The sequence below is a fragment of the Topomyia yanbarensis genome, chromosome 2 (genome assembly GCF_030247195.1).
Source record: "Topomyia yanbarensis strain Yona2022 chromosome 2, ASM3024719v1, whole genome shotgun sequence".
Lineage (NCBI taxonomy): Eukaryota > Metazoa > Arthropoda > Insecta > Diptera > Culicidae > Topomyia > Topomyia yanbarensis.
This window is the reverse complement of record NC_080671.1, coordinates 379,026,146-379,050,452: the sequence shown is the minus strand read 5'-3', so window position 1 is coordinate 379,050,452 and position 24,307 is coordinate 379,026,146. Positions and strand designations below refer to the sequence as shown.

General features: G+C 35.9%; 1 protein-coding gene across 3 annotated transcripts; it reads left to right on the top strand.

Moving 5' to 3' along the window:
• The first annotated feature begins 1,307 nt into the window (after nt 1–1,307).
• LOC131684661 (uncharacterized) lies at nt 1,308–23,743 on the top strand. 3 transcript variants are annotated; one of them, XM_058967720.1, is made up of 3 exons: nt 1,308–1,925; nt 22,712–23,298; nt 23,359–23,743. In XM_058967720.1, exons 1-3 carry the CDS (start codon nt 1,841–1,843, stop codon nt 23,545–23,547), a joined length of 861 nt encoding a protein of 286 aa, XP_058823703.1. In that variant the 5' UTR covers nt 1,308–1,840; the 3' UTR covers nt 23,548–23,743. The 3 variants fall into 3 exon arrangements, with proteins under 3 accessions (XP_058823703.1, XP_058823704.1, XP_058823705.1); XM_058967721.1 differs by lacking the exon at nt 1,308–1,925 and adding an exon at nt 13,690–14,071; XM_058967722.1 differs by lacking the exon at nt 1,308–1,925 and adding an exon at nt 13,690–14,075.
• The last annotated feature ends 564 nt before the right edge of the window (nt 23,744–24,307 follow it).

Here is a 24,307-nt window from a genome sequence, read left to right as displayed (position 1 = left end):
GACTGACTACTCCTTCAACAGTATAATTTCAATTGCGTCACACATAGCATGGCGTGAAAAACTTTCCCCAAATATCGCTGATATCATGGTATTAGAGTAAAGTCACCAGAACCAGACCAGAGACTACTAATTGTCAATCTAAATCACACACACTACCCATTAATCCAATTAGCGAGCAGAGTCCTAAAGAGCTGTAAGTATAAAATTAGCTAAGAATTGGATAATCGGACCATCGTTTCCCACCAGCTACAAAGTTATAGTTCTGAATGTAATTCAATTCACTGCTGACTATCCAATTAGTTTGCCAAATTTTCCAGAGGCAATGTAATCCCATCCTAATCGGTATGGGAAGCGAAAAAGTTATCCAACATTAGCCAAACTTTTGCCACAAATTTACTTGCGACACTCGCACTTTTCCTCTTCCACTTGGATTGATTCCTTTCGAAAGGAGAAAGTTTCACTTTCAAAATCTGAACACCTGACCGGACGAAAGAATGCTTCTATTCACCCATGGCGTAGGCAGCCATAAGGAAACGAGCACGCAAATGTGTTTAGAACTCTATAAGCAATGAAGCCATACCGTGCTAATTTTCTATTAACACAGTTGCGTTGCTAAGAAGTGGAAAACGTTGAAGTTGTAGGTACCACCAGACTCGCAAGCATGACTAAACAAAGACTTCCTGAGGCTTACAAAACGGTTGTTTGAAGTGAAAAGTTAAAGTAATGTATTTTTTCACAAAAATGACAAAATGTAAAGAGAAGGGTTTCAATAATGGTATGTACATAGGGTTGATGTTTCTTTATTCAAAAAAGTAAGGGTGCCTCACAATTTCTCCCGTTACTTGGCCAACAACCGATATCAAAATATTTGCGTCGTTGCTCAGAGGCAGCAAAACAATAACTATTGTTGGAGCGAAGTGAAAATTATAATTAAAAGACCCTCTTTTTTGATCCTACCATTTGAGCAAATGCGTTGAACAAATTTTTTTTTTTGCATTTTGCACTATTTAAAAGAAAAACATTTCCGCAAATCTTTAAATGTAGTATTGACTGGCAACTATAACACCATTTGGAATTAACAAAATACAAACGATTTCCCGATTAAATCGCAAAAGAAATTAGATCAGGAATAGTCTAAATTAAACTAACAACATATATTGTGATTCGTATTCTGCAACAGACTAAACTAATTTTCCAATGCATAAACGCACTTCAAGACTTTCCCGCGACAACCGATCCAATAGATAGCCAACCCGCTAGTCAAAACACAAGGAAACCACCAACGCGAAATCAAAGCAAAGAAAGTCAGTTACCGAAAAGGAACTAATTCAGTCACCTTCACACACCTGTCGCGTTACATACCCGCGTACAAACGCGCCACTTCGGTACAAACAAAGACTGTTCCAGTGACTACAGTTTTCCTCTTTCTCCGTGTCCATCCATAGTTATAGAACAAATGAAATTGCAGCCAATAGATAAATCGATACATCAGCTAGCCGTCCGGTAGTCTAATGACCCTCTTGAAACCCTAGCTTGGATGGATCACTGGTGCATAAGCGTAAGCTCTCAATTCAATATTCCCACAACAATTGAACGTGAGATGCACGAGACATGAGTTACATAGCGTGAGACGTCACCCCACCCAACCACCGGCTGCTATTTGAATTAGTTGCAGTAGGTTTTGCTGGATACGAGCCGTTGTGTCATGGTGCGGGTGCTACTTTGGTTATCGATAGTAATCAAGAGTGAAATGCGGCTGGTGCATCGAAAAATAGAAAATTCAGTGAGCATACGAACATGAAACGAAGTACCTACAAAGTGCAGTTGTTGGGATGCGCATATGATATTGGAACTTCGGGAACAAATTTTTGATTATACGGTTTGGAAAAGTTTACAAATTCTACTTCTTGGTCTGTCAAAAGCCGGTAAGTATGATCCAAAATGTGATTTATACTAGTCTACCTCACCTCAACATCTTGTATTTAAACCATCTTCGCAATTATCTGAATTAGATTATAATCAGATTAATTATCAGTCGTCAGTATTTCAATATGTTATGGCCATGTTTTGCATGTAACGATAAAATTGAGAATTATATCCATCTGCCCTCATAATACATGTTGTTTTGGCGAAAAAATACAAATAGCTAAAAATTCAAATAGCTAATTCATCCCAATTTGGGTACAAATTAATTTCGCCATGGTTTACACCGCCACTCTTCGCACAATTGCCCAATGTACACAGACAATCCCGTAACACATGTGATATTTATGCGTATAACGGCAGTACATCAGTATAGATCAACGAAAGTAGCTGGCACATTCAATGGCACTACCACATTTGGCATAATGTCGTTTTACATAACGCCAGTTGACATGGCATAATGCTATTTGGCATAACGCTCATTTTACATAATAGTCATTTTGGCATAATGGTCATTCAGTATAACGACCATTTGGCATAACGACTATTTGGCATAAGCGATATTTGGCATAATTATTTGGAATCCGGTATATGCTGAATGAGCGCAATCGAGAAGAATGTATGTGCATTGGGCACACAGGAAGAATCGTGATTGGCGGCCCAAGAACGACCAACAAGTATATCTTCAATATATCCGATCATTATCAGGAGTCCACAGATTATTCAATGATGAATAAGGATGTCTCTTATATAGCATATAACAAATATTTTCTTTATTAGATGTCTCTTTCTTTAACGCACTAATGATTCTGATTAAATCAGTCTGCTTAGCCATCTTGCTCAGCTCAGAAGCTATAAATCGGAGCTGCAATCATGCAATCCATTTGCAAAGCAAAATTTTGATTCCTTCTGTCTAGTGTGTGAAACGTGACCAAACAATAAGTGACAATGCATAGCAAGTTTATACCCCTATGCGGTCTTGCCAGCAACTGCGGACTTGGCAGTAACAAACACTAACTCAACAACGATCGAGCCCAGTACCACTAAATTAACTGCCATTAACAACAGCGAAGTAACAATGATTATACCAAATGCCGCCAAAACATCAACCACCACCACCAATAAAGCATCAAATGCCGATGAAGAAGCAAGCACAAGAAACAAAAAAGAACACAGAGAGAGAGGCGTGTTAGGAATGGCAAATGATGGTTAGGGACCATTCATAAATTACGTAACGCGTTTAGGGGGGAGGGGGTACGACAAATTGTGACATGTTGTGACATATGGAAGAGGGGAAGTAAGCTAGATCGTTACGTAACATGTGTTTACTGAAGAAAAAAAATCCGGAATTTGTTACGTAATAAGGGAGAGGGGTATAGAGAAATTTGTGACATTTTGTTACATGGGGGAGGGGGAGTCAATTCTGAGCAATTTTTGCCTTTCTCATATAGAAAGGTTATGCAATCACTCTAGAAATCGTCTACCTAATCCCGGCCCGGAGGGCCAAATGTCATATGCCATTCGACTCAGTGCGTCGAGAACAGAAAATGTCTGTGTGTGTATGTGTGTATGTGGAAAGCGGCTGGACCAATTTGCACAAACTTAGTCTCAAATGAAAAGTACAACCTTCTCATCGGCTGCTATTGATTTTTTTTTTGATTGGACTTCTGGTTCCGGACGTACGGGTTGAAGAGTGCGACCGCATAGCAAATTCCCATATAAACTGAAATTAAAAATTCTCAAAGGGGGGAGTAAGGGAAAATTTCAAAATCAAATTTGTATTTTGCATAAGCATAAGCATAAGCATAAGAGATCGCCCGTAGTTGCTACTCCGTTATTGACCAGAACCAAATTAGGTTGCAAAATGTTCATTGGAACAACATGCTTGGGAACAACATGATGAGCCACATTGTACAATCTATTCTGATCCCTGCATGCTGATCAATACCGACGCCGGCCACGTCCGAATGCAGATCTTCTGGGATAGGAAGGAAGATTAGTCCGATACATGTTGCTACTAGAGACCGAGGAATCCTCTGCATCTCCACATGTATCACGGGAAGGGGAGAGTTGTTAGTAAGTGTGCCAATAGCGTTATCATGTAATAATTGCTCTGGGCAGCCGGCTGCCGAGAATTCGGGAAATTTATCATTTGTTGTATTAATACGATTAGCAAAATAAGCAACTTGAACTCCGGAGCACTGCTTATATTTTTTAATAATATTCAATCACGCGGCCAATTTTTTCGTGGTTTCTATCGTGTCGGTGCTGATTTTACCCAGCGATCGTTTGAATAAAATGAGGAATCTTATACAAAAGGTTCATCAGAATCTTCCATAGGTATCGCGGAGTTGGTGGTTTGGAAGGGAATAGGGTCTAGGATTCGCTCCAAACAAGCGATGCGACGTGTATAGCATAGTTTATTAGGTAGTAGTTCAGCTAGTTTTCGAGAACACGATCGCTCGAAAAATAAGATCTTGTTTAGTTTTTGGTTCTTTTAAAATCTGGGTAGCCGGCTACCGAGAGTATCCTATATTTTCTAAACAAAAGCAATTTCACATCCACACAGCCGATCGTAGGAGTATTGCCTAGAAAAGCAAATCTTATCTGTGTAATGTGCCGGATCACTATTTATTGCGACATTATTTAGACTAATTTCGCTATTCCTTCTCTACGATATATTTTTGGGCTACAAACTACCGAGTGATAACACGTTATACAGACAGAGAGTTATGATAGCTCGAGATGTTATAAATCAACGAAAGTATTTCCTATTTCTTATATCGGATTGTTTGTGAAATACATGTATACGAACGATTATATCGAACATTGAAGGGAAATGCCAATAACGGAACTTGAAATTAGATTCATTAACACAGACGCGGCGAATTTTCAGTACGTATTGTTCCGCGATCATCGATACTAGTCAAATTAAAGTCTTATTGGAGCTGATTTCCGAACAACTTTTACGGTATTGTTTTCTCGGCTAGATTGCATACTCTCATTCTGCTACTATCGGCAGAAGGTTGATAGCTCCCAGTCGTCGCCCGTCTAAGGACCAAATGTCATCAATTGACTTAGACTCGCGTGGAGGCATGAGATATAATTGAAAGCTAACCAATCAAAATGACAGCAAAACACTTATTCTTCGTGCTGACACAACTGAAGGTAATTGCTTACCGGTCCCCGATCCCTCTCGCGAATTGTCAATGCTCAAACCTTATACATGATTGAAGTCATCATTCCACTCAAATAAGGCCATGTGTTTTCCCTAAGCACATTGTGAATCAGTTCCCCCGTTAGTAAAACAAACCCTAAACAAACATAAAAATTAGTTTGCTCAGTCCAAAGAAAAGTTTGCCGACCGGCAAATACGTGTTCCCTTACAGCGCCATCATATTAACGAACACCCAAAATTTACATGCAAATATCTGCAATCCCGAATATAAAAGAATCAAAACCTCTACTCATTTGGAATAAAATAATAAAGTAAAAAACAGTTGAATATCCAAGGCGGCTCATTTTCAAAGATAGCACCGCCGATGAAACACTCAATAAAAAATAGGTGACACGGGACGCGGACGAAATTAGCTGGGCACCGACCGGCTGGTTTGCCACCAATTTTTCGGGCGAAGAATTTTGGGGCGACACCTGGTAGTCGCTAGTCGCTGGTGAAATGCCAATTATTTGAATGTCAATTTTTCTTATTGCCATATTTTTTCACCTTTCGGATCGATTTTTTTCTCTGAAAAACCATTTTTCACTATTTTTACAATGTACACTGTTTCTAGATGTTTTCTGTACACTTTTATTGTCCTTGCATCGGGAATCGACGGCCCGTAATGCGAGGAAAAGATATTTTTGCTTTTGCCGGAATTCAATTTTCACAAACTGTCACCACTCGCGTCTGTTGAAAATATGCCGAAAAATGCTTTTATAAACCACTTCGCTTTGTATAATCGTTAAATTGCATCGTTATTAACACTTTTGATAACCGTAAGACAGTAAACTGTGCCGAAAATGATGAAAATTAACCGACTCGAAGGGAGCTCTATGAGAGTCAACCGCTCGCGACGAAGATATACACTCGAATCCACAAAATCAAATTTGTATTTTGGATGCCAAACGACTTTAAAATGCATAAAATATTGAGATTTGATGAAATCTCGAAAAAAAATTTTCACGAGAATTGACTTTTTTGACTTTGGAACATTTTTGCCTTTCTCATATTGAAAGGTTATGCAATCGCCCTAAAAATCGTCAACCTAATCCAGGCGGTAATTTTTTTGGCTTGTAATGGCTTAGGCAGGAGTATGCAGTAAGGGGTTGCTACTTTAAAATTATACTAATTTAAAATTTCTTAACGGATCTTCCTCCTTCATTCGCCGCTGGTTTCAAGCGATGTTTCAGTGTCGACACATAGTATCTAAAAATTGTGGCTGTCGATCCATTGTATGTAATGTACTGAATATGTAATATACATTTCCACCATTGTATTGAACATAATGAGCCATGGAATCGTAGTTAGGACAAATGAGAAAGGCACAATTGCACCACTAGGTGGATTAAAACAGGTTTTGCGTTACGTAATTATGAATGGTCCCTTAGTGCCGTGACATTATTTTTATATATTACTAGCTAATACCCGTCGCGCGTTGCTGCGACTTTCAATGAAATAGGAGGAAAACACAATTTGCTCCGAAGCTCCATCTGGCGGGCAAATAGTCCACAACCAGTAGCACACAAACACGCTCCAGAACAAATGTCTACTATGTATAAATTTTGACGGTAATCGGTTAAGGCGTTTAGGAGTCCAAAAATCATATAAATACAAACATTGACTTTTATATACATAGACATAGAGATAGATGAGATATTTTGATTCCTTACATCTCTATTATAAATATGGCTACTGGTATATTTTGCACCATTACCAATAAAACCTCATTCTTGCTAAAGAAGCCAAATTTACACAAGAATTTTGGGATTCAAAAATAGAGTTGCTCTCGGTGATGCCACGAGTATAATATGTATATGAGAAATCTATTTTTTCACTACCAAGTGGATTTCTTGGTGATTTGTGTATTCAAATAACACCCAACATCTACCTCACGACTGAACGCATTGCTTAATCCAACGGGTAAATACATCTCCTCTGGACAAATTTGCACTTTGAGTTGAGCTTACATATTAATTTTTAAGAAATAGTCCATTAATTATTAGGTAAATTCACAAAATGTTTTCGGAGTCGAAGTCCTTGATTCACGTAGATGTGTTTTTATACCTCGGTATTCAAAATCGGTTTCGTTTTACCGCCAGTAGAGCAACTCTTTGTGTAATGGTCTCATTTTTAGTAATTGGAATAAAAATATAAAATGATTATTATCTGCGCCACTCGTGAACGGATTTCTACAATCTATAGCTTGTTAGACATGTATTTTTGTAAGCTACCTAGTTATTTGCATAAAGCATGACCAAGACGCTTTGTTTACAAGTTATACGCTTAAAACTTGTCATGTTTTGACAAAATCACCAGTATCTCAAAAGGCAAATCCAGCATATCCAAAACCAAAAATAACAGCGTCCAATGGTCACGTTAGATCTTTCATTTGATACCAGTTTTATTAAGACCCGTTCAAGCATTGCTGAGATAGTCCAACAGCTCTTCTTCAAGTGTATCATAAATAAAAATGAATTTATCACGATCTTGAAAAACTCCTATTACTCTTGAGCAATAATAATTAGTTTTAATAAGATCCTACGGTGGTTTCAGTTAAATCCAATGACAAGTAATGGCGTCGTGGATAATTTTGACCGCTTCGAAATGGTAACCATTAGCATAAGAATCAAAATTATAACTTTTTTTTCATATACTGAACTGATTCTCACTGATTGAAATGCATTTCTGAACTAGAAAAATGTTTATGCACGCGTTTAATCCAAAATATGACAATTATGAACAATTACACATACTATAGAATTTTCGAAACGATTTAATATTTTTTTATAAAAATCAATGTTTTAGAGATTGTCTGACGGTGCGTTGAATTTTTCGCACTTTTATATTGCATATTATCGGAAAACTGGCAATCGCATGCAAATTTTCTCAATTATGAGCTTAAAAAGCTGGCCACTTATATTATAGTTTTGTATTTGCATCCATTTTGATAATGGAACATCATATGATGGATATATTTTTTCCCAAGCTTATCTTTTCATTTATACACCAACCTCTCTATCGAACAAAGCAGTTTCATAGCGCACTAGAAGTGTTCTTGAAGAATATCATAAAACTATCAAGACTTATGGTAGTCTTATATTAGTTTTCAGCTGTTGAGCACCACTTTGAGAATATATTGATAAGATCTAAAAGTTTTAAGGAAACCATTGAAAATACTCTTAAGAACCATCTTAAGAATGGGCGTTTTTCGTCTTAAGAGGGGTTTATGGTTGTCTTGAAGCAGTGTTGTAGAGTAATTGGTTTTATGTTCGGTTTTATGGAGCTAATTTTGAAGATATCTTCAAGTGTACCATAAAACTAAATTTGTTACTTGGGCGTCCCGGTTTATATGAGAAATTCTTATGTGACCGCAGCAGTGGCGTAGCCAGAAATTTGGTTTGGGGGGGGGGGGGTTTAATGAAATCGCAAATTTTTTGAAAAAATGCTAAAATTTAATATGAGTTTGATAAATTATTGAAAACTCAAAAACATAAGTAGTCTAACAGATGTCATTCCAGTCTACAAACAAGAAGGATCAACATGGAACAGTTTTCAAACCTCTATAGATTATTTTCTTGTATAATACGTCAATGAAGAAAAAATTGCGATCTTTTAAAGTGGGATAAATGATCTAAAAAATTTTCAACGTTCAAGATCACCTAATATAATAATCTTTGACTTTAAAGGTTTGACAACTTCGGGAAGTTATCAACATAAAACAGCGCCTGCTTTGATATAGAAATTTTAGTGATTAATTCTCATAGAGGTAATTATGGTGAATTAATTTTGCAAAAATATTAAGAGACATGGTGCCTTCAGCAAAGTTTGTGATAATGTCATTTCAAACAATTTTGTTGAAAATATGAAGGCTACAAGAATTCAACATATAGGGATTTAAATGGACTGGGCCTGCTATATTTCTCCTTAGTGAAAAAAAAATTAGGTGAAAACTATTTTTTTCTGCGTTACGGATAAAATTGTTTGAAACAATCATTGCGAGTTGAGAACACAAAACCTATAGCTAAATTATGGATAGATGGAACTGAAACTTGCGTTTCGACTTCATCTCATCAGAATCCGACACTAACTTGGTGGGCGGACTAACCATATTGAATTGTTGTCTAAACTCAACACAATCTAAAAAAATACATTTTCAGCAAATGTTGAAATGTATGCAAGTTTTCGGTAAACAAGCTTATGTTTTATATGCAATCAACCTATTCAAATTTACATTCCCATTCGAAAAATTGTCTCTAATCCATATTTTGAAGCATCTTTCCAAAAATGAGCTCATAATAATTCAGACAATTATTTTATTTTACATTGAAGTAATTTGACAACTATGGGATTTTGGCTAAGAGATAAGTTACAAGATCCCCTTCCCACAATTTTTCTAAAGTTCTCATGACGCTTTAAACACAGTTCTCAATGTAGTGATCAGAGAATATTTTTCCAAAAATATTTTGAGGAATTTTAAATTAAATTCGTCAGTATCAATTTTTTTTTTTTTCAATCTAATTAATTTTGGTTTGGGGGGGGGGGGGGTTTAACCCCCAAACCCCCCCCCCCCCTGGCTACGCCACTGGCACCGCAGTAACCAAACTGTAGCTCCGGAATCAGAAGTCGGAACCGAATGAAATTCAATAGCCTTCAATGAGAGTATTATACCTTTTATTTGAACTCAAGTTTGTAAAAATCGGGTAAGAACCCTCACAGGAGGCCAATGTTATCAAAGCTAATTTGATTGGTCATTTATGATCTAGAGCCGCAAATCCAAGTAATTTTGAACGTATTTGAATACGAATAACATAATTCGGACATTATAGGGTTACCAGTTTATATGGGAAATTGCTGTGTGACCGCACCCTTCAACCCGTAGCTCCGGAACAGGAAGTCCGATCAACTAAAAATTCAATAGCGTTTTATGGGAGCGTTATACCCTTCATTTGAAACTAAGTTTGTGCAAATCGGTTCAGCCGTCTCTGAGAAAATTGAGTGACTTTATTTGACACACACACAAACATACACAAATACATAAACACATACAAACACACATACATACGCACACACAGACATACAGGGACAGGGAAATATATTTCTGCAATACCTTCTGCAATTAACCTTTTCAGCCGTTTTCTTGACGTAATTGCTATTCAGTGAACAGTGTAGGCGGCAAAGCTTGTCTTTTTTGAATAATTCTATTATTACTTTATCAAAGGTTGCTTGTCATTATAAAAAATAAGCGAACATATTTGACACGAGCATCTTGTAATGTTCCAAAATAAAAGTTGGATGGCGGAAATAAAAAAAAAGTTTTTCATGAAAAATACCATTTTTATTGATTTTTTTGTAAATGTCCCGCTTTTTTGAGATCTGTACTGATGGTCAGTTGCAAGTCGATGTTTTGCATGAATGTATTTATCAAACTTTGCAGTCTTTATATATCTTCCACGAAAATTTTTAAAACTATGTCCTAAAGTGGGCAACTATACTTCTTTTACCCTAATAGTAATTGCTATCAAATATGAACAGAAATTATCTCATCATATTTCCATATTGATTAATTTTCAAAGATAATATAGCTGACGAATGTAGTGACATGAACAATTTATAAGGGACACAAGTGAAATACGTAAACCGCCGCCAAAAATTTCTGCAAATAAATGGTATAAGAAACGTTCTATTTCACTGCTTAATGGATTACATCGGGTTGAAACTATTACGGCGACAACGGTTCCCATTAAAGCGCAAAGGAAACAGATTTCGAATAGGAAGATATAAAAATAAAAAGAATAACATAATAGGGTAAAAAAGGTATTTTGGCCCACTTTAGGACATAGTTTTTAAAATGTTGCGAATAAGACATATAAAGACTGCAAAGGTTGGTAAATATACTCATACACAACATCGGCTTACATCTGACCATCAATACAGATCTCTTAAAAAAGTATAATTTACTAAGAAATCAATAAAAATTATATTTTTCATAAAATACTTTTTTTTCTATTTCCGCCACCCAAATTTCATTTTGGCCCGTGGCGGAAATATATTTTGGCCATGGTAACAATTTTGCAAACATATTGTCGCCCACTTCGTGTATACTCGCAGTAATTTAATATTGGTGTAGTAACCTACCATCACAGAAATTAAGAATAGAGAATTATCAAATTCTATTTTTCTTCTAGCTTTCTCTTTTGATTCATCCATGTTATTCCTATTAATGTGACTGAATCTCTGAATAATGACTCGCCATCTCAATCGTTTACCATGTATCTGTCAAGTCATTCCAATCGCGTAACATATCATTGGGCCATTGGCACGTCTCGTTCTCGATTGGAATGACACTGTTAGGTAGATGGTAAACAAACAATTGAAATGACAAGTCGTCAAACTAGAGATTCAACGTCTTTATTCCTATGGACCATTGCAAGATGACGTCAACTGAATAAAAATACTCCTGTCTAATATGTACATATGGTTATTTTTCTCGTAGAAGGCTATTTGCACAAATTTAGTTGATTTCTTACGTCAGTTTCAATTACTGGTCTACTATAGAAAATGTCAGGGTGAACATCCATCTCGAGCTATTGAATTGAGTAAGATCGAATGGATTATTCAAAAGTACTGCCTTTTGACTGTATTGACAGCTTATACCGCTAGTTTGGAATATACTGGTACGGCAGCGAAAGTGTTTCAACGGGATTTCATTCAATTGTGTACAGAAGTATTTTATACATATTTTCTCGAATATGGAAGTCTATGATATGCAACAACAGTATTTATTCAAATGAGCTGAATAATGCCGCGAGCAGCAACAAACACGAGATCAACAACGATCGGGCTCAGTACCACTGAACAAACAGCCATTACCAAGAGTGAAGTAACAATGATAACACCAAATGCCTCCAAACTAACAACCAACACCATCAATAAAGAATCAAATGCCGATGGAAACGGATTTACAAAAGCTAGTTATAAGTTCAAGAAGCAAATAAGAACATGCGACTGTGAGCATCATGAATGCAGTACCGAAGACGACATGGACGTGAGCAAAAACGCGTGACAAGACGGAACGAATGATCTCCATAGTCCGAGCGACAACACAGAATGTTTCACAGCCAAGGAAGAGAATCTCAAGACGCAGCGTCGAGCTGCGGCAACAAGACCCGATAGGCAGGCATTTAGAAAGTTAATTTTAATTTTTACATGGTATAAAAATCATAAAAGTCCCACGACTCAGTTATGCTAACACATCGAGCCGTGTCAAATAAACAAGAAGGAAAAATATGCGAAGCAACAAGCTTTGCCGCCTACACTCTTCATTGAGTAGCAATAGCGTCAAGAAACGGATGAAAAGATTAATTGCAGAAGATATGGCAGAAATGTGTTTTTTCCCTAAATCGTACAATATATTGTGGTCATAGCTTATTGTATGATCTGCGATGTAATTTTTCGTATAATTTACGCAATTTTACTTTTGTCAATTAGTTATGATTACAGTAACATGATTTGTTCAACAAAACATGACGTATTTTAATAACAATATGTTTTGAAAGTAGTTCGCAACATTGCTACTTCCTCCATTTTTTCCATCATTCCTGGAAAGAGGTTGATGAGTTTCCACAATTTTGTGATTTATAATGGTAATATGTACCTGCAACAATAATCGTGGTATAAAATAACTATAATAAGAATTTTTCACGAAAACTGCGACTAGATTTTCAAAATTTTATGTAAATTCGTTTAATAAACATAAAAAAAGTGATTGGGTGGGCCAAAATATGTGAGGTGGCCAAAATACCTCTGTTACCCTACTACAAGGATAAAATATGGACTACTAAAAGTGGCAGAGTCAAGCCTAATGTATCTCGAACTGGACTTTTGGTCTTTTACTGAAAGCGTCAAACTTGTACACTATTTACTCTTCACTATACATACTGTATATCTGTTACAGAATATTTTACTTTTATGCACTGATTCTGTATCCATTCACTTTGAGTTGAATACATTGAATAATGAATAAAATCTTAATTTTTGTTCTACTTATCAGCACATTATTACATGCACAGGACCATCAAAATGTTTTATTCCCTTTTTTGAATTAGATCATTCGCGAAAAATTTCTATTAATTTTTATCCAGAACATTTATGACGCTTGAACAACCCTACCGGGCATATGAGAAGCGACACGATAAAAATAGCGAATCAACGATATAGCTGTATGAACTATAATTCCATGTATTGGTTGCTTTGCTATGAACATCCGAACGCCAACACGCGTACAGTGGCCCCAGCCCGTGCTATGCGGCTTTGGCCACCGCAGTGCCAGACCACTAGAGTCGATGATCTCACGCGGCACAACCCTCGAGTGCGGATTTGGAGAAGCGTGCTGCTCTATTCACCGCGAAGTACCGCTGCCATTGCCGCCGCCACCAACGCGTTTGCGTAGCGATGTTGCGTGATGGTGCCTATCTAAATGCTGTTTATTTTCGCAAAAGTTGTTTGGGTGTGTTTCGCGTGGTGAGGATTGAACCGCCGAGGTGTGTACACATACAGCACAATATCAACCCAGTTCGTCCTCGACAACGGTGTAATGTTCTCGCGAGTTTAAGATCAATCGTTAGTGAAAATTGGGTCTTTTAGCAGGGCCGTCTGCCGCAATCAGAGTACAATCAGTGTCGGTGTTTGTGTAACAAGTTTCTCATTGATAAGGCGTAAATTGAGATAGCAAACCATACCCAGCACCAGCAATTCAAGCGAAGTGATTGAATATGTTTACGGTATACATCCGATGCAGGTTTCATAAATGGTGGAAATGACTCACGTTAAACGGTTCAATTACGCGGCCGTTCGGATGTTGGATTCAATTTAGAAGGTTGAACAAGACAGTGCAGTGTATAACGGGCGCTGTATGCAGAACATTGTGTGGTGGGTATGTCAACGATTCCATCGAAACAACAAACATTTAACAAAAACGAGTTACGACTTCAAACTTTCGCAACGCGAAAATAAACAATTCATTATTGAATGTCGCCCACAACCCCTAAACCTGTTCAGTTGATACCGGAGAAGGTGTAACACGGAAGATTGGAATCACAGATGCTACTCTCATGAAAAAAACCCGTCTAACGTTATGTGACGAAGATGTATCAATACTAGCCGCTTGTATCGTTCTCCATTACACGATAGCTAATTTACCGGAATAATTATAAGCTAATAAGCAAAATAAGAAGTGAGCATTCAAGACGAAACAGATTGATTGAAAGTAAACGTTCTCAGTGAGGGTCAAATGTTGAAGCAATGATGCGTGAATTAGTTTAATTATAATCACATCTGACGTGCAACTAATGATAACCGTCCTGCTTGCAGAACGCAAAGGTGGTTCACGATTTCGTCATGTTCCTACTACTGCTGTACCGATTTAAGTCTGATTCCTAGAGCATCATATGATAGCTCTGCCCGACGCAGTGGTAGGCTGGGAATTGGAACGCTCGGTTCGATTGATAGAATTAACAAGTCGAAGATAATAATGCCTATTGATGCGAAATTTGTAGTGAATTAACGAAAGACGGGAAAATTTTCATAATTTATATAAAATTGGCAAATCAACCCAATTGAGCAGCAGTTGATAATTGATAAATTCAAATTTATTGGTGAACTCGCCGATTGATAAAATTAATTTACAGTTTACATAACGTAACACTTCAGTGTCAAAAGAAAAAAAATCAGCTGATGCCGGTCTGTCATTGTGTGGTGCTTTACTCAAAAGCAGTTAACGATGTCTGGTCCAAAACTCTCAATAAATCCTCCTTCGTCTGCACTCAAAGCGATGAATTACGTTTGTTCAGTGGCTAAATATGGAACTGTAGGACTGATTTCTGTTGACAACATTGTATTGATTGACTTTGGCAGTAATGAAAACATTTATTTCTTAAGGGGTTATATATCCTTGAACTCGGTGAAATTTTGTGATCTTTTCGTGATAGTTTAAAAAAAACAGCTAAGGTGTAACGAATAGAACACATTTTAATGCGTTTGCAGAAAAAATGTTTACCAAAATAGTGAAAACTGACGTAGCTACGACCCCAAAACGACTCTATTCGAATAGTTATATTTAAGGAGTTCCTCTACAAATAACGTTTTTTTGACGCTTTCTGAAGATGGATTGCGGGAGAACTACTTATGGACATGGAATGAGACTTTTGGGTTCAAATTGTTTATTATTGAACTTTCAACATGATTTTTTGTGAATTTTATTTGCTAGTATTTTTTTCCTTGTAAATGTAATTACCAGTTAAATGTAAACAAAATTCCATATCTACAATAGAATACTACTATTTTACAACTTTCTGTGAGTACAGTAGGCGCACAGTCTCTTAGAATTAAAATTGCATTAAACATATGTACACGGAAAATTCGCTCATAAATTCATGAAAAAATCACGATGTCGTGAACTGGACGATTTACGAAAATCGTGACCAAGTTGCTGAAATTATGAATAATACACATCGTATTCATGAAACTATATGTGTTTTCAAAAAACTAGTTCGTGACCAACATATACTAGGGGTCCCATTCCAATGTTTGGTTGGGTTACTGTAGTTGTTCCCTGGACATGTTTAGTTTTTGTTATGATTCTTGTTCATAATTTGGGAATACACTGGTTTGTATAAACTGTATCAACTAAAAGAGCTGACAGTAAAACGATGTTCACGATTTCAGGAGTTTTGTCACGATTTTCTTAATTTCTCATCACCTTACCGTGAGTATTTTATTCATGAGTTTACTATCGGAATTTTCTAGCAGAGTAGTGTGATTTATGTTACTGATTTCTGAATCTTAATCACGATTTTCGTTATTTCTATTCACGATACCCTGATATTTTAGTCACAAGTATAGTGATTAGTGTTCATGATTTCAGGATCGTTGTCATGAATTATATTTTAGTGTCGAATATTATGATTTATTTTCATGATCTCAGGATTTTAGTCACGATTTTCGTAATTTATATGCACGATACCGTGATATTTTATTCTCGAGCTGACTTTCGAATTTGGCACGTGGAGTAATGTAAATCATGTTCATAATATCAACGGTTGTATCATGATATTTGTAATTCCCTTCCGTCTTATCGTAATATGTTATTTTCTAGTTAATATCGGTATTTTACTCGAAGTAACGTGACAATATAAACTAGATCATAAACTGACTTGTGACTGGTTCGCGGTATCTTGTTTTGTGAACTACATCACGAACACGATTTGTGGCTCTATAATATATTTTTGGGGCTCAGAGCAGTTTTCGTTTTCTGTCCTTACATTACATTGAACCGTAGCAAATGAGTAGCGAATGTTCGAAGTCCTAATAGTTTTCTTATAATTGCTGCTCGCACCTATTACTAGTCGCTAGCAGCTGGACATAACTATGGGTCATTCCACGCGAAGTGATCAAAAAAAGATGCAAACTTGAAATCGACCTTCACGGATTTGAACAAAATTTGGAGGAATTGTTCATCTAGGGCCAATATATAAAAACCCAATTGAACCACCCCTCGGGTCATGGAAGCACCCCCCGTTTAGGAAAATTGCGAAAACCCTTGATTTTCTATTGATCATATCTCCCGTTCTATTTACTCTAAAATCAAACCACAAGATGGCTTTTGAAGAAAATTGTTCAAGGAGTCTAGAAAAAATATAATTGGTTGCCGACAGTGCTGCTAACTATGCAATTTTTTCAGTTAAATATTAAAAGTTAATTTTTCTCTTAATACATATATTTTAATTTGGAAAATTTTAATGCCATCGCGTTCCTCAGCCATTTTTACATAAAAACACTTATCGTCCCAATATAATATGAGCGCATCCTGAGATATACCATTTTGAAGGGAAAAACTCCGATTTTCTCATATAAAAATCCATTTTTATTGACCAAAATTGAGAAAATCTTCAAACGGTCATAAAAATCGACCCTAATCTGCTAGAAGCAAACCAAATACGTAGTTTTTCATCATTTTTCGCCTACTTCTCGAAAAATTATGTTTGAACTCAGAATACTCAAGTTGGTTTTTTAGTGTTGTGCGCTTGCGATTTTATATGGGAAATAGCGGTTTTTTCTCTTCAAAACAGTGTATCTCAGGATGTGCTCATATTATATTGCTATGATAAGTGTTTTTTATGTAAAAATGTCTGAGGAACGCGATGGAATTAAAAATTTCAAAATTAAAATATATGTATGGAGAGAAAAATTAACTTTTAATATTTAACTAAAAAAATCGCATAGTTGGCATCACTGCCGGCAAAAAATAATATTTTTTCTAGATCCCTTGAACAATTTTCTTCAAAAACCATCTTGTGGTTTGGTTCTAGAGTAAATAGAACCGGATATATGATCAAAGGAGAATCAAGGGTTTTGGCAATTTGCCAAAACGGGGGGTGCTCCCATGACCCGAGGGGTGGTTCAATTGTCACAAAAATTTGGGTTTTTATATATTGGCTCTAGATGAACAATTCCTCCAAATTTTGTTCAAATCCGTGGAGGTCGATTACACGTTCCTTGATCACTTCGCATGGAATGACCCCTATACATATCTTTCATAGAAAAAATTAAAATTTTGTGAAATGTCAAATTTAATGACCATTGAAAATGATTAGGGGTATCTTTCGAATATCAGAGGCACTCAAGATAAATCGTGGATCATATACTAGGAGTTCGTGAACCAATTCATGAACCCGTTAATATTTTTTGTGAACTATTTCACGAGCACGAATAGTTAGTCGTGAATTTCATACTAGGAATTATAAACTAGTTCAGGAATACATGAATGATGTTTTATGATTTTGTGAACTATTTAACTAGCACGAATCGTCAGCCGTGACTAATTTGCTAGGAATCAAGTCAAGATGTTGACTCAAAAAAATAGTGGCTCAGTGCCAAGGTTTTCCCACATTAAAAATGAAGTGATTGAAGCTAGAACAAACTTCCAACACATTTTAGTTTTATTGGGTGTACGTGTAAGTGGGGTAAAATAAGAAGTGCGTGGGAAATAGCACTTCCAAATCAAATCCACTATCAAAGTATAGTTTTGTCTATGGCACAGTTACCATGCGCTACTGACATTTGATAGATACGACCGTAAGCAAGTCTTTATGGTAGACCGACGAGTGCAGAAATGCCTTTGTACTCTCTGACAATTGTCAAAGTTTTCTATTTATTTCACAAATTATTTCTCCCAAGTATTTATATATATATATATATATATATATATATATATATATATATATATATATATATATATATATATATATATATATATATATATATATATATATATATATATATATATATATATATATATATATATATATATATATGTAGTAAGGACCCGTTTTTATCAGCCCCTTGGTGAATTTTAGGCTGATAAAACCAGTACATTCATAAAATCGGGACATATAATTTTCTTTCTTTTTAAGAAACCTAAGCTCTTAAAATATTCTTCTTTAGTCCCTAGATACAGCCTCATAACCTTTTTTGATTATTTAGCTTAAACTTCCCTTAAGGGGGTCTGACAGCGCAAAATTTAAAAAAAAATGAATTTTTTTTTTGCATATTTCGGATCTCTAAGATAAGAAAAATATGCTCAAGAAGGGATTTGCTCGAATTCAATTTGGTTCGTCTGCTAGAGCCTATCAAACTACCAACTATCAATTTTCATATGAAGCTGATAAAATCGGGCCAAAAAGTTGATAAAATCTAGTCAAAAAGCTGATAAAAGCGGGGGTAGCTAAAATCGGGGTCTGATAAAATCGGGTGCTGATAAAATCGTGTCTTCACTGTATTATATTAGACTTTTCCACATTTTGAAAAAGTTTTGAAATATACATGGGTTAGGTCAGATTTTTATTCTAGGTGTGAAATTAGGAACTTTAACGTTATTTGGACAAGATTTAGAGGTGTATCCAATCAAAAATCGTGTGTGTGCTATGTTTCCTTAGGAAGATCGCTTACACTCTGATTTAAAAGGCCCTACATGACTACATATCATCATAGGTTGTTCCTTAGGCATATCATAATATGTTTTAACAGGTGAACATAGCTCTAATCCCAATAGAAATTTTGTTAAATGGATTTTTATATAGAAAAGAATATCAAAACCAAGGAAAATTGGTAGTATTTTTTCTTTGTTTTGATATTCATTACTATATAAAAATCCAGTTGCTCCAGTTATTGAGCTGGTTTTAGTATCGAAAAAAGTGCACGTGCAAAAGCTAATGCTTATGTAACTAATAGCTGTCATTGCTCGCTACAAGTGCTACTTGGTACTTTGCTTAATCTCCCAAAATATCAATTTTTGCCCATATATGACGTTTGACAACTACAGTCTCGATGTTAAAATGTTCAGATTGAACCATTGAAACCCGTACTATTAAAAATACCCAATAAATTGGAAATTTCGCGCTTTGTTTACAAAAGCCACCTAAACTGATCACGGAATACAAAGACTTTTTTACTGGTCAAGCCAACGTTCAAATGGTGGACGGTAAATTCGCCATACTTCAGCATTCGCCCTTGGCTAAAGCACGCTTCCTTCTCAAACAACGTCATGGAACTATGAAGGTCAGATTACCACATATTAATTCTGTCAGGTTTCTGCTATATTAAGCAACTGCTATTAAGAGAAACATCACACAATATTTCTTTATTTCTAACCTTCAAATATCCTTTTATCTTTCCAATGGCCTTTAAAATATGTCTATTTTAAGAAATCTTCTCGGCCATATTCTGCTTAATCATGTTAAACGCTATTAACTTTACCTTAGGGTGTCCGGCATTTTGCTTTTCTTTTTTAAATTCTGCGCATGATAGTCACTTGCCAATAAATTTTCAAATCAACACAGATCATCTTGCGTGTATAATGCCCCCTTGCATGGCGGTGGAATATATAACTATGTAATTTCTCCAATTATTTTCATGGTTTGTTGGTCTACTTGGTTTAAATTTGGAAGTCTTCGAGTGGTATGAAGAACCATGCTAATATACAACTATTTACACCTGTTCATTGATGGAAGCCCCTTAGTTCAATCGTGCCTAAGAGCCACGAATGGTCTTAAGACGGCCCTGGTTATCTTTAAGTATACGGCTATTGGTACATCAACCCTACGTAAAAATTCCAAAAGAGCTCGATGTAAGTTCCCACTATTTTTCTATAAGAATTTCAACCAAGTTGGAAAGTTGGATTTGGTAGAACTATTGTGAGCAACTTATAAGAATATATAAGTTACTATGTAAGTTTATGAAATGGTTTGAAACTATGTGTGCGTGTAGAATTATTCATGTTTTCACAACAGCTCATCACGGGATAAAACGCCACATTAAGTTCTGGATGGTATGCCCCATTATTAGCACAACTGCAAAGTAACTATTGAGCCAAATTTGAGTAATACTGATTTTTTATAAGTAAACCAAGGTTTCATACAATGTATGACCTTCTTAGCATGATAAAAATTTCAATAATTCAATTGGGACATAAACCTATTGTTATAGGACATACTCACCGATTGCTGTGGGGCATACTATCCTTGTGTTTTGGGGTATATTGCACTATAAGTGGAGACATTTTGCCCTGGGGAAGCGAGGAAACTACAATATAAGCATCTTTGAAAAATATGTAATAATATGTTTATTTGCATGCTTTCAATAAAAAATGAAGTAGGAACTATTTTTTTTATTAATAAATGCTCAACGTTGAAATATAGCAAGTTCTGCTTAAGGGGGGTGTGTTAGACCCTTTTACCTTATCATGAAGCGGATAACACATATTGGTCCATTATTTCTTATCTCTCGCAAGTCGCAATATTTTGGTTTGCACACATTCATTATTTCTCTGATTAAAAATTCAACATGTGGTCCGAAAATTGGAATATGAAAATATTGTAAATTCTTATGAAAGTAATCAAGTCATCAGTTTGTGAGATACCGAAATTCGGGATCAAAATTACAAAATTAATCTTCAGATCCAAAACCAATTAAACAGACTTCGACTAGACTTCGAAATTATGTCTCATCGATTTAACAGTTACCAATAGCCAAATTAAAAATCGTCTTTAAAAAACTGGCTTAAACCACATTACAATGAGATGAGACATTTCTTATACATATGCATCACTCTTGGATCATTCATTAGCTTGCAGAACTCAGACGAAGTTGACACCGTTGGTGGAATGAACACAGTTTCGAATCCTGCACAAAATTATATAAAATCAACGAGATTGATGATATTAAAAAATTATAACGCAAAAAAGATAAAAGTTTTCAAATTTATAAAATGAAGAGAATGATTAATACAAATTAAAATACAGAAAACAAATTAAATAAAATGCACACATATAATAAAATGAATAAAATAAATAAAATGGGATATAAAAAAAAGAATCCAATGAAATAAATTATTAAAATGAATGAAAATAATTGAACTCAATGAATGAAAAATTAAATAATATTAAAAAAATATAAAATTAATAGAATCAATTGAATTGTGTTAAAATCATAAAGTGGATAGATGAATGAAACGAACTACTGAACACATTTAATAAGAATAATAAAATGAAGACACGGGATAAAATGTATGATCTGGAAAAATGAATAACATGAATATAATCAATCAAATTGATAAATTGAATAAAATTAATAAAATGAATTGAGTTTGATTTTTTGTGGGTTTCGAATTCATTTCGTCAGTAGCTAGCACCAACTAGGTGTCTAGTGAGACGATGTATCGAAACTAGTACCCAAATTAGCAATAGTCGGACACAAAAAAAATCCAAACAGTTCACACGTCTAAGCAAACTGACTTGTCCCGAATGTGACGTCTCTGCACTGGAACTGTCCTGTGCGATTCTTTTTTCAATATCATCAAATCTTTTAGCTGTGCAAAGTTTCATTAGGTCATTGAATTCCCCTCCAACCCGGCGACTGAAGTGTTCTTAATGTTATCTTATCAGTGATTAACTGTCAACTTTAACCGTGTATCTTGAACAAGAAATTCAAACTAAGAGTCTATAACGATATATTCTTGCTGAAGAAAGTGTTGAAAGATAAGATAAATATTTTTAAGCAAATTATTTGTTTGATTTTAGCAAATTAATTTGAAATGGATATTACATATATTTATTCCAAATCATTTTTCTGTATTTGTTACTTAAATACCCAAATAAATGGCAAACGACGTGTTTTGCACGTAAGCAATGAAAAAAGAGAGTGTCACATACAGCAATCTCTTCTGCATGTAAATCAGAAAAATCGTGAGATTCAAAGATATGGACGTATTTGCGATAAACGTATTATAGTATTATATCACGAAATGAAAATAGACCAGTAGAATTGGTATGGATCTTGATGATACATGCTATGTGTACTGTAATAAGAAAACCCAATTATAATCCATGTCTCACAAAATGGCTCTCCGGATTCGCTATTGTGAAACCGGACAGGTCAGACGTGCAATGACTGTAATAGCACAGCACAATCAAACATAAAGCCAATAACAACAATTCCCCTATCTTTCAATTTCAGACCAACGCACCAGCATGGAAGTGACGCTGTCGGAAAATGAGGAAAACGCCCTAACCCTGTTCGAGGAGTTGGAAAGAACGGACATCAATACCGTAAACTTAAACGTTGACTGCTGTTGTGGTTTACTGCGGACATCACCCTTCCACCAAGCCAAATCAAAGTCATGCTCCCGGGAGCGGATACGAACCGATTCCGGAGTATCCAGTGATGACGAGAAACACGTCGATAGTTATTCGCATACCTCAGAGCACAACATAGACTGCCACGGCTGCAAGCCCAGTGAAGCGCCGGGGCACAGTAGTGACCCTGTAGCGCACAATCCGTCCCGGTCACATCGGCGAAATGAAAGATACAGAAATTTTGGCATGATGGAATCGAACGTTCTAAACAGTTTTCAGGTTCAAAATTACAGACGGAAAACTGGAAGTGGTTACGATTCTGCCAACTCGTCTGGACAAACCAGCTACAGTTCTACTGCGTCCAGTATGATCGAAGACATTTCGGATAAAATCGAAGAGATTGGAAAACTGGACACAAACATTCACTCGCTTATGTTCAAGTCAGTTGAGGTGCATAATGACATTTTGGTAAGAAAAAAGAAAATATGTTGCTGTCAAATGTTGAAATTTTTAATCCTTTTTCCGCAGTCCCTTGAAGCAACAACGAACCGCCTTTTGGCAGACAACCGTAAGTTTTGTGATGAGCTCGATGACGTCCGTTATTTGGACGATCTGATTACGACTTTAAACGGCGACATCGGTCCCGTGATACACCGCGAATGGCCATACGAAATTCTGTTCGACACACCAATAGAGGAAGGAACGGCAGTTACGTGATCCAGTTGATGTGTGCAGATTATGTTCGAAGTGCAAAACAACCTTGCTGATAAGCGATTATTGGAAAACATGGAGGCAATATAGTGTTACCAATTTCATGTCCACATATAGTGGCAATCTGCAGGAGCCAAAGAATTTTAGCAGTCGAGACAACGAAACGCGACTACAATAAAGCAATATTGTACAGAAAAATTAACAGCAACTGTTTCTAATTGGATTATATCGCACAAACAACCACGTTTCCAATGTTACTTCATGACGCAAGCGAGGGAGGGCGTGAAAGACGGAATAGTGTGAATAGTGTGACAAAACACATGTTCACCTGAAGCATGACCGTTGAGCAGTTCGACTGATAACTTCAAAAACTTTCAAGTTATTCTCTACCGATGATGAGATAAACGATACAGACCTAAATATTTTTTGCTAAAACTGAGGGATATAAATTTTTGAGTGAATTACTTTCGGTTTAAGTAATTGAGTTCTGCAACACACTCCGCGGACCGTACTTATAACACGTGGAAAGAAACCTTCACCTATTCACTCCCGAGGGCAAACATATCAATCGTGTTGGGAATAACAAATTCGGGAATAAGTGTTCATTTTCAAAAGAATGTAGATTGTACCGGAAATAGGTAGTTTTCCAATTCGATCCTTTTTCTCATTGTAGGGTAATGTTGTTTCGTTTTTCGAAATCTTTCTGCTAGTAGCCAAAACTATGTATTTTTAAACATGTCTTGGGACGATTCCATATTTTTTGCTA

Coding starts and splice junctions, on each gene's coding strand:
- LOC131684661 (XM_058967720.1), top strand. CDS start 1,841: ATGATATTGGAACTTCGGGAACAAATTTTTGATTATACGGTTTGGAAA. Junction 1,926..22,711: donor TCTTGGTCTGTCAAAAGCCG/GTAAGTATGATC, acceptor TTTCAATTTCAG/ACCAACGCACCAGCATGGAA. Junction 23,299..23,358: donor AGGTGCATAATGACATTTTG/GTAAGAAAAAAG, acceptor CTTTTTCCGCAG/TCCCTTGAAGCAACAACGAA.